Source organism: Calonectris borealis, chromosome 6 (genome assembly GCF_964195595.1).
Source record: "Calonectris borealis chromosome 6, bCalBor7.hap1.2, whole genome shotgun sequence".
Classification (NCBI taxonomy): Eukaryota; Metazoa; Chordata; class Aves; order Procellariiformes; family Procellariidae; genus Calonectris; species Calonectris borealis.
In genome coordinates this window covers 9,079,266-9,094,557 of record NC_134317.1, presented here as the reverse complement: position 1 = coordinate 9,094,557, position 15,292 = coordinate 9,079,266, and the positions used below count along the sequence as shown (strand labels likewise).

The following is a 15,292-nucleotide window of genomic DNA, read 5'->3' as shown; positions in this document are numbered from 1 at the left end:
CTAGCTGCAGTACAACTTTCAGCTAATATACGCCAAGTCTGTCTTTTAGCTAAGTTTATCTCCATACCTATACATTCTGGGCATCTTTGCACATAATCCTAGAGCTGTGTGAGACAGGAACTGGCACTCGCTCCTTTTCTTTACATTTCCTTACTACACTATGTATCTACGTATCAGGAATTTTTGAGTTTTTCAAGTGAATTTTTAAGACTCTACTTTCTAGAGGGGGAAAAACACAACCTTGCCTTATCTTCAGGCCATTACCTGAAGGTATGTATCAGGAAATATGGTCACTAGAGCATGATACAGAACCAGTTGCAGAACCAGAGGACTGTTGGAAAAGCACGCTTAAATTAACTTCTTTATTTTACACATATTTGCCTATCAGTCTTTCTTACCACGTGAATCGGTCAGCAGTTATGACTCGAAAAGTCAGTATTTGAAAAACTCTCAAAAATTGTATCATTGACAGGGAAACATTAATAATATAGTTTTGTAATACAATTATTTAACGTTTTCTTGTTTGCACCAAGGTTCTATTCGATTCCAGCATGTGAAGTTTTATAATGCTTGCTGTAAAAATACTTCCCCATATTTATCCTCGTTTTGGAGTCTCATTTATCATGCTTTGAAGCAACTTTGGGCAATTGATAAGTTTCCCCGAAAAAAATCTGAGGAATCTTTACAACTCAGAAGAAAACAAGAGATCTCCCTCTTGTGGTCTTCTATGTAAACAACCTTAGCTACATTTCTGAGTTCAGAAGTGTCTAAAGAGGAGTTTTCTTTCATCAAATATTAACAGAAATCGTAAGTAATTCCATTCAATATATGAAGTGTTCTTCCTAGAAAGAATGAGAAAGAGATTGTTTTCACTTTATTTTTATCTACATGGTATTTTCTTGCAGAAAAACCACAGAGATTTAAAACGCAGTGCTATCTCCTGTATACCACCACTTGAAAGAAAGTGGGGGGGAAAAAAGTTACAGAACAAAGTAGATGAACAAACCTAACAATGGAGGAGATGTTAGGTTTATATAGATAAGTGCTATCTAAATGAACATATAAACTGCAGTTCTAAAATGCTCACACTTCAGTTTACACAATGCACATAATGATCTCTACCTTACAGACCAATCTTACTCTTCAAAAACCATAGCGGATATGTAGGAACCCATGCTCACAACTTCCCATGTAATGAGATTAACAAGTCTGACACAAACATAAAAAGAAATTTTGTGCCTTTATTGGAATGGTGTTAGGCTTTAAATACACCAATTTTGATACCTGATTATTTGGTTTTAATTAGAAATGACACTACAGAACTGCAATACTGGTCCAACAGTCTTGTCTTTACTTTTTTTTTTTTTTAAAGCAAGAGATAGTATGAAAATGCACCAAGTAATCAGAAAGCACTAGCAGGCATCGGTTAATCCAAGATACTAGCTTCTTAGTTCCAAAAGCACTCGCATTGTATGGAACCCAGGATTTAGACTGGTCATGATTTGCAAGAACTAGTTGCATGAGTCATGACTTTTTTTTTTTTAAATTTACTTTCAGGTTGGTCACTGGTAAATTTTTTTCCTCAAATATTACAGTTTCTTTAATTCATATTTTTCCTCAAAGTATAAAAAAGTATGAAATATAAACAAGCTCCTGCACTGCACCCATGAAAGGGTACAACGGAAGCATTAGAGAGCTGACTATCTACACACTGTCAAATCCCATCAAATCTTGGATAATTCATTAATATACAAAATATCAGGGCACAGAAAGAACTAAAATCCACTTTTTTGTTTTGTTACGCACAGGTTCAAATAATCAATCTAAAGAAAAAACGTGATCATTTTGGCTTTCCACTACATCCGCATGTTGAGACACTTATTAAAATAATCCTGCTTAATTGTGTTTGGTCTTTTTCTTACTGTCAAGTCATGTTTGTTATCTTAATACCAGCCATCAGACAAACAAGTAATCAGAAAGACTCCTCCTCCCCACCTCCCTATCCCTGACCCCTCCAAGGTCAGCTTTAAGACATGACTCCAAACACAGGGTTGTGACGACAGATGCTAGGACCAATCTCTTCATAATCTTTTTTGGTATGGCATACTTGGTAAAATTCAGGCTGTAAAGGGAAGAAGGAAAAAAAAAATAGTCAATGGTATTAACATTTATGTAGCAAATGAAAAAAAAAAAAAGCAAATGGAAGTGCTGAAATTAGTATTACATCACGCATGGCTAAACACCAATGCAAACAATGTATTTTGCCACAAAACTAAAATGCACTATTTAACAACTCACACAAAGCTGTAATTGAGCTTTCATTTGCTCTTTCAAATCTTTAAAGTCTAATGCAAAAACTTCAAAGGGGGCAGGGAGGGTACATTTGCTACCTGAGGCGTATCAGAAATCCCCTGCATTAACTGCATTTAATATAAAGTGAAGGAGAGATGAGAACTCCAAAAGCAGAATGATTAAAACATGCTCAGTTTTACAGCTAACTTACTGTGGAAGCCAGCATTGATCCTCCAAACCAAACAGCGTATCTTTGCATATGGTGTGTAATGACTTGTACATCAATGGGCTTAGGCTATAAAAGAGGAAGAAAAGGAAAAAAAAAAGGAATACATTAAAAGTCACTTTTGCTGGTAAAAATTAGATCTTTTTTAGAAGAAGTGTATATTCCAACGTTACTTTTCACAAATTAGTATTTTCTTAAATGCTGGGTATGTAAACTTACAATTATAGTATCAGATTTTCTCGTGTACAACCCAGACTAAGAAATAGCTCTTGCTTATAAATTGCCAGTTACCTACTTTATCAGACATTAAGAGATACTTGCATTCAAACCAATTTTCTCCCAAGAGCTCCAATACAGTGTTCCTCTCCAATTATCCATGTTCTATTTTCTGCTGAATTTCTTGAGGGACTGTTTATTTATGTAGTTGTAAGAACAGATGGTACTACTTACCCCTTTCAAAAAAAAACACTTCAGAAAGTTAATTTTTTAAGTTTCATGTCATTATTTTAACAAAGCATCAGTTGCAGATTGATTGAAACTTTATCTAGGACCAATACAGTCAGTGTCTTGCTTTTCAAAATTGCACCACTCATTCCAGTTAGCCCCTTTCCCTCCATATCCACACAAACCTTCATTCCTTACTTGTGCTTATCAAAAATGGCACCGTACATAACAGTTTCAGAAAGAAGTAATTTGTTAGTTCCAATACAGTGCTGAAATCTGAACAATTTGAAACATTACCTAAAAAATCATTTGTAATAGATTAGCAAAACTCAAGCCAGTGACTACTTGCAATGCCTAGTACTGCAAAGAAGGAAGAATCGCATCAGATTTCCTTATTCATATCCTGCTTCCTTACTAAGTGGTAAAAATCTAATAAGGAGAACTAAGAATAAACTAGGTTACTTGAACCAGAGAACTGTACATTAACTGAAATTTCAGAGGTGTCTACATGGCATATTATGAAGCTATACTGGGGGTTTTAAGGATTGTTTGAGCTCATCTTGCTAGATTACTACTAAAAAATAAGTGAGGAAAATCACTTTCCTTAAAAGGAAAAAACACAAAATAATTTTCACCTCTGCTGATATCTTTTATGTATGCAGAGTCAACAGAAAAAATGCAAAAGTGAGATCAGAGGTCAAAAGTGGAAAGAACATAAATTAAGGATCATGCAGTTTAGTGAAAACATGAAGTCACTTCATAGGATCCGAGGATAATTTAGGTGGGAAGGGACCTCTGAATGTCTGTAGTTCAGCCTCCTGCTCAAAGCAGAGTCAGCTAGGAGGACAGAGGAAGTTTTCAGAGTTTTATCCAGCTGAATCTCAAAAACCTGCACGGATGGAGACTGCACAACCTCTCTGGGCAGCCTGTTCCAATGCTTGATTATCCCCACGATGAAGAGGTTTTTCCTTTGACCCAAGCTGAGCCTCTTTTGTTTCAATGTATATCTGTTGCCTCTCACGCGCCCACCACTCAGCACTGTCAAGAGCCTGGTCCCACTTTCTCGCATATACCGAGGGGCTGCTATTAAGACTCCCAAAGCCCTCTCTTCTCTAAACAAGCCAGTTCCCTCAGTCTTTCCTCATAGGACAAGTGCTCCAGCCCTCTGACTACCCTCGTGGCTCGACAATGAGCTTGCTCCATCTCTCTTATTATCTTTAAGTTCAAAAGACTGAGGACGATGACTTGCAACTGATCAATAAGCATTAAGCACAAAAAAAAAGCTGGGCAGTGACCAACTGCTTTTACATAACAGGCGTAAGTCCCATCCTTACATTAGGTGAGGCTGATTCAGTTCAATAATAATGGACAGGCAGCGCAAGTGCATACCAGGGGAAAGAGTACTATAGCTTCTTACAAGAAAGGATTGTATAAATATTTTCCAATACCAGCCTACAATTCTCTACGAATCTCTGAAAAGCTTCTATAAGAACTTTAAATGAAAACAAAGACATTTCGACAAACAAGAACGCCATTGCAATATGTTATTTTCGCATTTTCCAGGTAACGAGAGAGAGAAAGATGCTTGTTAAATGCACTAGTGGCAAGAACTAACCTTCAGTCTGCCACCACTAAGTTCTTCACTAAGTTTCAGTCTGGCATCAACAGTCCTTTTCAAGTCTCGCTGTAAACGGCGACCAAAGTCCCTGAACATGGTTGAGCCTCCAGAGAGGACAATATTCTGTTTTGAGTAACAAAAATTATTAACTGCTTCTGAAAATGTAAGTCTCCAACTTTACCCAGTTCTTAAATTCTAAATATCTAAATATAGTTTTTAAAATTACAGTTAACAGGTACGCTTTTACTTTAAGTTTTAAATTATCTAACACTTAAGCATGACAGAATATGAATTCACAAAGAGGTTGTCACATTAAAATTGGCTGTGCTTTAAAATCCCTTTATATCTTAGTACATCTCACTTCTTTCGCTCAGATTTATGTTTCTCTTATTTCTTTTTCTTTTAAAAAAGGAGTTTGAGAAATGAAACACCACATTCTGAAAAAAGTGTAAGTGAAAAACATAAAGCCTTCTGCATATTGGACTCGTTTCTAGAAAAATGGTTAATTTTGATGTTGGTTTTTTTTTTTTAAATATAGTTTCAAATACATATTTCAATATAAAGCACAATCCTTCTAAAACAAGTGTTAAAAAAATTCATTATAGCTACTGACCTTATACAGAGGACGTCTAACATCAATGGGACAATTCTGAATAACTTCATCTACTACTTCTGAGATTGGTTGCGTAAAATCAGGATTAGCAAACTACAATCAAGAATAAAAACAGACGAGTCAACATGTAGGACCACATATTGCGAAGGAAAGGGGGTAAAGAAAAAAAGGGAAGAGAAAGAATCATCCTATTATACTAGAGATATCATGAAAACTAATAATGGAAATAGTTATGTTAGCTATTTTTGCTGCCATTTATAAAAGTCTGAAAGAATAATAAACCTAAAGTATCTATTTTGCCAGCTATTCTCTTAAGATAGCTTTTGTTAACCATAACAGGTCAAAGAATACATGCCCTTCTCAGATGCTGAGCACCAGAGCAAAACAGCATAACATGACAAAAGCTGCAACAGGAGAATATAGAGAGGGATTCAGGGGTGGGAATAAAGAAAAGGAAAAAAAAGGCTTTATTCCCATTTAATTTTTCCCAACACTAGAAGAGAGACTGAGGGAATAAAGGCAAGGCGACAGAATATTTAGAAACTTGACTTTTCAACAAACAGGTAAGAAAACAGGGTAGAATGTGGTGAGACCTGGAAATTCTATTAAAAAATGCAAGACGAAAATATGGGTTTAGTAATCCATTTACATTAAAAGTTTCAGATATAGTGCTTTGTTTAGATATCAACCTGAATTTGTATAAAGATTATTAGCAATCAAGAATCAAAAACATGTTGATTTACAATAATAGCTGGTATCTATTTACAAATAAGGAGAAATATAAGTCGGGATAACCACTTCTTTAAAAGTTCGCAGATTTATTTATATGTTATCATCTAAAATGCACCTAAAACAGTAAGTGTACACAACTCAAATCAACTTACCTCAGGATGGAAGAAAATCTCTGGCCCCAGGAATCTCTCATAGCCAACATCAATGGTAAATTCTTTCTTTGAGATAGCATTAATTCCAGTATACTGTTTAATCCACTTTGTACCATCTGTGTCATACTTGTTAAATTCTTTTACTAAGTCAGGGCAAACATAACTAAAGCGTTCCTGAAAATTGAATATGTACAGTTAGAAGTATCTTCTTAAGTATAGCAGAAAAGATGGTATGAAGTTTAAAAAAGTGTAGTAATTTAAACCTTTAAGAATAAGAGTTCTAAATTGGCAGATACAGAATAGGTCTCAAAAACGGCTGAACTGACATTTACCGTATACAGTTAGATAATGGCTCTGCTACTACAAATCACTTCTGTGCGGCACTGAAAGCAGCACATCTTGCTGAGCTAAATTACTTTTCATCTACTTTTCCTCTAAACTTCTACGATGGTGAGAAATGAGTTCTAAAGTATGTTGAAGAATCGCCATAGAAACAGGTTTAAGTATACTTTAAGCTGAATGTCTTTCAGAATAGCTTTGTACCACAAAAAAAGAACGTATGAACATTCAGAAAGAATAAAAGAGTAATTTGAGCTCTTTACATTACACATCCCACCAAGAACATTTCCTACTGAATATTACAATAATAATAGTAATAAGGGAGGGGAGGAGAAAGGGGAGACTACAAGTGAAGAGTGAAATTCTAGGCCAAATTGAGTATAATCCAACAGCATACCTTAAATTTAAGGTATTGCATGTTAATGTATTATTTAGAGATTTTTATATTATTTAGAAACAGAGCATCATCACTTGGAAGGACAATGATTTTAAGAGATTATTGTATTTTAAAAATAGGTATCAAGCTCTGATCTAAAATAACCTTAACGTCTGCGATGTTCACATTACCTTCACTGCTTTAGCTGTTTCCAAGGATTGTTCAGGAGGAATTCCTACTTCTCGCTCTCTCAGCAACTGCTGAATGAAGTATGTTATATCTCGCCCAGCAATTGGAATGTGTTTGATACAGCTGCCAATCACGTATCCTTCAGCCTGTAAAGAAAATTAATTGGGATAAAGATATTGTCAAGAACTCCTTTCAACAAAGCTTAGGAGGGAGAGAGAAAGAGATGGAGTCTAAACTCCTATTCACTACCTGTGATTGTGAGATTGAAGCCCTTTAAGACTGGTTCATTTAATTACCAGAAATTCAATTCTTCAGTATCCTTATTTTACTTGTTAAAGTGTTTCGCTTTGCATTGGTTCATAATTCTTACAAGGTTAGGAGGAACAGAAAGGTCACTAGTACATAAGGCAGACAAATAGCTATACTCACTATTCCTTGGCCTTTATTTTCTCTTCAAAATGAGGTTACTTTTACCAAAAAAGGTCAAGGAACCTTGTATCGTGAAATATTATTTTAGAATAAATGATGTGGCTCTGCAGTCACAGCCACTGATGTAAGACGTTACAATCCACATGAACCAAAATTAATTTTCTGAAAGCAGGGAGAAAATGCATCATTTCAGCACATTAATTGAGACGGCTTAGAACATCAGACTGGCCCATACTCATCCATCAGTCTACCCTTGTAAGTCACATTTGTTCTGGGGGCCAGTATCAGGGCATTAAAAATATCTGGTCTAAACACAGAAACCAAAAGTGTCCAAGATTGGCTTTCAACCTCACGAGGCCTCCTACATCCAAACAGATGAATCCAGGTATCACACTAATATTAAATGCTTAAAATTTCCTATATACACCTTACATTCATGTAAAATGTTCTTTCTAACATAGAAAATAAAGTCATACAAAACGTATGATTATTGTTAGCTTCACCACAGAGATAACCGTTTGTTAATTCCTCTATCTATTTTATAATAAAAGTGGTATACTATTGCTGTCAATTTGTTCGACATTTAAAAATTCCAGAAATCAAGCAAATGTCACTACAAAGGAGCTTAATGCTTCAAGTGATATAGAATACCTACTCTTATTTCAATTAAAAAAAAACAAACCCACAAATCAGGAAAAGTTGAACTGTTTTAAACAGCAATTTGAACCACTAAGTACAATTAAAAAAAAGTTTAACTATAAAAGGTTTGAAATGTCAATTGTTTCCTATGTCTTATTAAAAATATGCATCTTGGATGAACAGTCTGAACAAAGATTTAGTCACTATATTCCACCAAGATGAATAACAAATTGCTACATCTCAGCATGTTTGATCACCATCAATGCTACTATTTGGTATAACAAATCATTTTTAAAAATTGAGGATACTGCGGCATGATAAACCTTTGTATAGATTTTAATCTTAAAAATTGCAATCTAACTTCATTTTGAAAAGAAAAATGTGTCTGGTAGCTAGACATGCATTTCACTTCCCAAGGAAAGATGGGCAGAGAGACCAGCCACTTGCAATAAGGAACACTATTGAATATTCCAATTATAAAATTTCAAACACGTAGCTTCGTAAAAGGAAATACATACTTACAGCAAAAACAATAATTTGACAATTAAGAAACTGCAGCTGTAAATGTTAATTATTTAATAAAACATCATATGATCATAGTAATTTTTGCTTTTAGCAACTTGATATGTTGGAACAGATATTCAACATTAATTAGCCTTGGGGATTTTTTTTTTCAGTCAGGTAAGAACTTTTTTCTTTTAGCTTGTACCGCTGATGCATGATAGCATACTATTAAACATTGGTCAACAGATGGAAAAAAATTGTAAACAATACTACATCTGCCCTCAAATATTTTGTATTATTTCTATTTTATATATGAATTGACTGAATTAAACAAAAAAAGTTTCCAAACTTTTTGGACTTACTATTGTAAAGAGCATATTCACTCTTACCAGCAAAACAAACTGGAAATATGATAAAGTAATACAAATTCATTGATCGCTTAGCACAGCCTTGGTGAATCACCTTTTAAGATAAGTCACTGGAAGACAACGTGCCCTGCAAAGTCAGGGTGCAGAGAAGTTCTTTGACAGTTTCGGCACTACAAAATAAACAAAAGACCACACCCACAACCCTGGAAATTATCTGACATTTTTGAAGATTCCTAGTTATAGTTCAGTCTGTGTAAGTATAAACTTCACAGAAGTTACAGGACAAACTGTTCTCCAGTTAAACTGTTTCTATAGTTTTGATGTATACTTACAACAGGAATAACATGAGTGACGCCATCACCACTGTCTATAACTGTGCCGGTCAGTGTTCGTTCTCCTACTTGTCTTGACGTCCAAGATGCAGCTAAGGCAAGGACAGCCTTGTAAAAGAACACACACAAAACCCAAATCTTCATAAAAGCACGGCATTGCAGATCCCACCTTCCACTACCCCTCCCAACAATACCCAGACTGACACCCTCATGCTAATTTACAGCATAGAAACTGATTTAGAAATATTATATATGTGTACACAACAGCTTACGAAAAAGAGATTGCTTAAGTGTAGTTTTTGATTCCTAATGCTTTTTTAGCCACGTTCAAACAAACATCTTTTTTGCTATTTCATATAGAGACGGATTCAATTCTTGGCGTTAATACCATTATTATGATCTGGTGTGTTGTTTTGGGTTTTTTAATTTATTTATGATGCAACAGATACTCTACTGCTTAGAGGCCTTCTTGCATACAGGTAATAGAGGAACAGTACCTAGCTAACAGACCACAGAATCAATGCATATCAAACGTTTAGTGGTGAAACTGCTAAACAGAAGTACATAAAAGTATTTCAAACACCACTCATGGTTTTCACAGTGAAATTCGTTCTAGCTCAAGGAGAAATACTGTAGCTCTAACTTTCAACAGCCCTGCCCTTACCTGAACAGCAATATATAGCCCTGGAACATTGAAAGACTCAAACATGATTTCAGCAGTATATTCTCTATTTTCTGGAGTATTTAATGGAGGCTCAGTCTGTGAGACACAAAAAAAAAAAAAAGTTTTACTTACATTCAAATCCCACACTTGATTTTGGGGGGGGGGGGAGGGGGAAATCACCAAATCCTAAATTTTGAAATATGAGTCATTCAACAACAATAGCATGTAAAAATAGTAATGTGCAAAAGGTGCTTTTAAAGGCAAACAGTGCAATTAAAAAAATTTAGAAACTCCTCCGACAATAATAGAATTTATGCAAACTGCATTGCAAAAGCATGATGATCAGAGTGAAAACAGAAAACCAGAAGTGCAATAAAAATATTATAGTAATTACTGCTTAAGAATTTACAGTGATGGCCCCCTTTGTGGGTTGCTTAGCTCATTACAAGTTTTGATTTCACCGAAAGAATCAAGGACTATCAACCTAAAAACGTCAAAGGATGCAGTTTAGCACATTTAAAGAATGACAATTATTTCAAAAATTTCTCAGTGATTCATTAAAGAAAAAAAGCTGTTTTTCTTCAGAGGCAATCACTATAAAACAAGTTGATATGATCAGCTGTAGAAATGTACTAAACTGAAGTTAGCAACAACATACAACGCGCTATAATAGTATGCTGTAATTTTCATTAAAATACAAAACATACTTAAGACTCTCCTTTGAAAGAGCATTTTGCATAGTGCTACGGAATATTCAAGGAAAAAAAAAAAAAAAAAAATCACTCTTTCATTGCATCACCTATGTAATAAGATGGTAAAGAGAGGAGAGAGCCAGACTCTTCAAGGGTGATAAGGACAAGAGGCCATGGAGACAAGCTGCAACATGGGGAAATCCTAAGTAGGTATTAGAACGAAAAAAGGTAACATGAGGGTGGTCAAATATTGGGAAAGGGGCCCAGAGTTGTTATGGCATCTTGATCCTTGGAGATGTTCAAAGCTTGGCTGGAGACAGCCTTGAGCAATCGTATCTAATTAGACCTGCTTCGAGGAGACTGCAATAGATGTTCTTTAACAAGTATGGCCAACACCTCTAATTCCAAACTTGCTCTGTAAACAGACTAAAACAAATCGCCTATTTTAATGGCCTTAAATAAAATACTAAGGAATAGCAGATGCTTCAGAATAACATTGTCCTTAATTCAGACCTAATTTGCCCAAATATGACAATCAATCCTTCTGATTTCACAAAAAAAAAAATTTCACAGTCTAGACACACCATCCAGGTGGCAGCATTGTAAAAACAAAATAATTGCAATTATGTCAAGTCAAAACATACAGGTACTTTTTTGCCTCAAAAATGTAAACATGGTTATTGAATTCAGTGGATAAGTAATAGAAAAAAAGGGATGGAGTAGACAATTTGGAGGGAAATAAGAAGAGAACAGAAAAAAGTTCAGACACTCTGACATCTTTAGAAAATTAAAGAACCTGGATGGGATAAGCCAGGTCAGGAAAGTTTCAAGTAATTTATAGTTACTTTCGTTTTCAAGATAAGCATATTCATATTTAAGAATTATTACATAAGTCAGCACAAACATTCTTACTAGTCATATGCAATTTCATAAGTAGGACATAATTTTACCTACCAAAAGAAAATAATGGTCCTCGGGTTCTGCCCTTAGATACTTAAAGATTACTTGCTCCATAAACCTCTCCATCAAGTCCCAGTCTTCAACTATACCATGGCGGATGGGCCACTGTTGCAGAAGAATATCAAAATATAATTGGAAACAAAAGAAAGGAGGGGGGGGAAGGAAAAAAAAAAAATAATCAGTGTTTTCAACTGCAGTAAAAGCATATGATCTACATATGCAAGAAACCTTGCTTTAGGTTTTCCCTAGCCCAATCTGACACCTATTCGAAATTCAGATTCCAACCTTGAATAGCAGAGACAATACATTGCACTTTTCTCAGTACAACAGAATGGTGGCACTGGGATAAACCAAAGGTTCCCCCAGCCCAGCATCCTGACTCTGACGTTGCTGATTCAAGATGTCAAGGAACATGAAAGAATGCAATATTTCCGCTTAACACTCTCCCAGCCTTCCTTCACTTCAAAAGAAATATATATTTACATACTTTTTTGCAAATTCCCACAGGCTCCTGAAGGTCAACAAAACTAATACCAAACCTTATTTTCCATTAAAACAGAGTTAATACAAAAATAAGATTAAAATTAACCAAAAAGCATTCATAAGAAGCTGTTTACTGTATAGCTGATGCTTTCTAAAGAATACTGGAAAATTATTTTAAACATTTCTCTTAATACCTTGGTTGCATAAGTTGGTTTTTCTATTGCTTCATCCCCGATAAAGAAGTCTAAATCATCAACACCTTTCAAAACCCTCCTTTGTGCTTGATCGACCACTTTGGCGGATTCTTTGATAGCAATACCTTTAACAGAGAACACAAACAATATTGTAGATCATATATCCTGCATTAAAAAAAAAAACCCAATATTCAAGAACAGGAACAAACTGTAATTGTATTCATCCTTTGTTTCAGGTATAAGCACAGAAAAGCTAAATAAAACACAGATAATTTGAATTCTAACCATAGATAAACACAATTAGGATTTACAAAGTAACACAATACAGATCTAAATACAGATTTAATTGTTAGACACTCAACATGCAGTCAGAGAGATAAAATATAAAAAGAATCACTAAGGGTATCCCTATAGATCTCATTTTATTCAACAAGGGTGCTAATTTTCTGCACACTTTAATAATAATTAAAAAAAGGAACGCAGTTGTAGAAGTTGTATAAAGAGCAAGAAAGAAAACATGTTGCCATTATATAAACGGATGTTTTGCTTCACTTGCACCAATTTGATTTCTGGATAAGTTATGAAAATGAGATATGGCACACAAAAGGGACTGAATAGCAATTAAATAAGCAAAAAACATGTACGAAAGAAGGCAGGAAGGAAGAAGTAGGAGAAAACTCAGGCATACAGAAAAAGAAAATTGGGCAGAAATAAAAGGCGTATTTTTAAAAGGAGAGAAATTTGTATGGCCACATGATGCATCTTTAGATGCTTTAAAACAAATTTTCACAAAGTCTGTGTTTAATTTCTTCCTTTAAATCCTAATCCTATCTTATCGTTAAGAATAGGATGGAGAATTTCATTTAAAAAAGACTATAAATCTCTCCTTCACTTCAAGGAATAACTGGCAAAAGTTAAGAGCTTGTATTATCTTGGCAATTTATTCCTTCCAGGATAATTACTCATCATAAATAAAGAAAAAAGTTTTTATCAGAAAAATACTGGCTAAGGCTAAACACAGGATCCTGGAAAGATGGACCAGTGATTAGATGTCACAGAAACACAGATGTTCCCTTCCCTCATCTTTTGCATCAGCCCCCTGGCTATCAGGGTTGCAGTGCCAGCAATACCTGCTGTATTTTTTCAAGTCTTACTAATTGCCTTTAAACACAATCCTTTACACAAATGAGGAAATTCATATATAGAAGAAGCATTAATATCAGCCTCAAATATTCAAAGGTCATGATCCAATAGCTCTTTCAAAGGCAGAATTATTTTGCTAATTCTCACCTTCAGGAAGAAGTTCTCTTTGCTCACAATTAAGATTTAAAAAAAGTTATGAAAACAGCTGCTGCAGGCTTAAGCCCACCGGACTCAGGGCGGCACAGCTACAGGATTTGGAAATCAGCAGCGTGCTAGGGTAAAGCACTGTTAGTTCACTAATGCTCCCCATCCTCTCCCTTCTCTTCCCATAAAGAGCAACAAAAGCAGAGCTGCACAGCCAAAGTTAAATGTTGTGAAAGACTGAACAGGATTAAACAGAAGACATTATTTTGAGCTCTTCAGGAAGAAAACTGAATCATACTGTAACTTCTGTAGCAGCTTACAGGAGAGCAGAGAGGAAGCAAAAGGCTGGAGGAAGCCAACAAGCATGGGGGGGTAGATAGGAAATAGAAGCTAAAATCGTGGGGAAGGAGATGTCGCAAGGCCAGTGTTTGCTGCAAGTGAAAAGAAGAATCCTGCCAAATATTTTTCAGGTCATCCTTACAGAACTCACACATTTTGGGAAATTTTTCTGCCCAGGTATGTGTTATCTTCAAGAATTTTTAAGTAAAATACCATCGCTTGCCACAGAATTATAGAAACTTTTAAGTCAAAGTGGTTTCACCCTGTTACAAGCCTAAAACAAGATGGGAGCTCTCATATTTTGCTGACGTTGAGGCTAGCCTGTTCAGTCCTGGTTTTGAAAGTCAGAAATGAGAACGAAACAACCTGAATCAAGAATCATATCCTGAAAATACAAACAGGAAAATAAATACTGCTGAAACCAGAGCTAGGCTACCGCGCTGTCTGAAGATGGGCAGCACTCCAGCGGTATCTCAGAGCATTTGCCTTTGGTTTGCTTGGCACAAGAATTAAGAGCTTTTAGAAAAAAGAGGACATACTTGCATCAAATCAATTTTTGTGCTTAATTATTATTCAAGACTTTTTTTTTCTTTTAAAGGTAAAGAAAAGGCCATCTAACATGTAAACTATCATAGATAAACTGAAATACATGACAAATCAAGAGAACTACTGGGTAATGGAAATAAGTTGACTCCTATTTTAAAAGCAGGAAAAAAGGATTAATTGAATAAAAATCAAGCAAAATTAATGATCTGCTAAGATCTAAAAAGCAGCCAGGGAAGAAAGCAGTGAACCCAAGTCTCTTCAAAAAACTGGCCCAATATATTTTCATTTACTTCACTCTTCAAGCAAGCATTTCTCATGTCTACAGAAGCATATTCAGAATTAAACCAAGAACACAACATAGGAGAGGACTGGGAGATAAAAATTTGTTAAGAGCAGGAGTGAATAAGATAAGCAGCAAGTGAACAAGGCAGAAGGAATGCTGCTCGAACCTGTTTAACAGCAAACATTTTTCAGAATCAAATTGATAACATGCAACCACCATTGCTGGAAGTCAAAGGAGAAACCAAACTAATTTTCCTCTGTGGATAATATTAAGGAAATTAAAGACACCAAAGTGTTTTGAAAAAGATCCACAGTTTTTTGTAATGTTTTACTTTGAAACTAGGTACTGCTATACTCTATTTTCGTTTCTCTAATGTGGATTATACCAGTGCTATTTTATTTCATTTAAGGCAGAGGATTAATGCAAACTCGTGCTTAGTGTAATTATCTAACTTAGACTACAGTACAAATGAGAAAAATGCCTTTTTCATTACGAGAATTGCAGTCAAGGACCATTTCAGCTGTAGGAGCATCTAGACTAGAGCACTTTTTTTTTTTTTAAAATACACCACACTATATCAAAAAGCTGTCA

The 15,292-nt window shown here is 35.1% G+C and overlaps 1 protein-coding gene across 1 annotated transcript in view; it reads right to left on the bottom strand.

Annotated features, from left to right (window-relative positions):
- Positions 1-1,221: 1,221 nt before the first annotated feature.
- Positions 1,222-15,292, bottom strand: part of ACTR3 (actin related protein 3) — a 32,399-nt gene continuing 18,328 nt past the window's right edge. Inside the window, exons 3-12 of the mRNA XM_075152779.1 lie at positions 12,247-12,371; positions 11,564-11,674; positions 9,918-10,013; positions 9,254-9,361; positions 6,984-7,127; positions 6,078-6,251; positions 5,194-5,286; positions 4,578-4,703; positions 2,504-2,587; positions 1,222-2,122 (exon numbers count right to left, since the gene is read on the bottom strand). Coding sequence (XP_075008880.1) covers positions 2,027-2,122; positions 2,504-2,587; positions 4,578-4,703; positions 5,194-5,286; positions 6,078-6,251; positions 6,984-7,127; positions 9,254-9,361; positions 9,918-10,013; positions 11,564-11,674; positions 12,247-12,371 — 1,157 coding nt within the window. The 3' untranslated portion in view covers positions 1,222-2,026. The remainder of the gene's footprint in view (positions 2,123-2,503; positions 2,588-4,577; positions 4,704-5,193; positions 5,287-6,077; positions 6,252-6,983; positions 7,128-9,253; positions 9,362-9,917; positions 10,014-11,563; positions 11,675-12,246; positions 12,372-15,292) is intronic.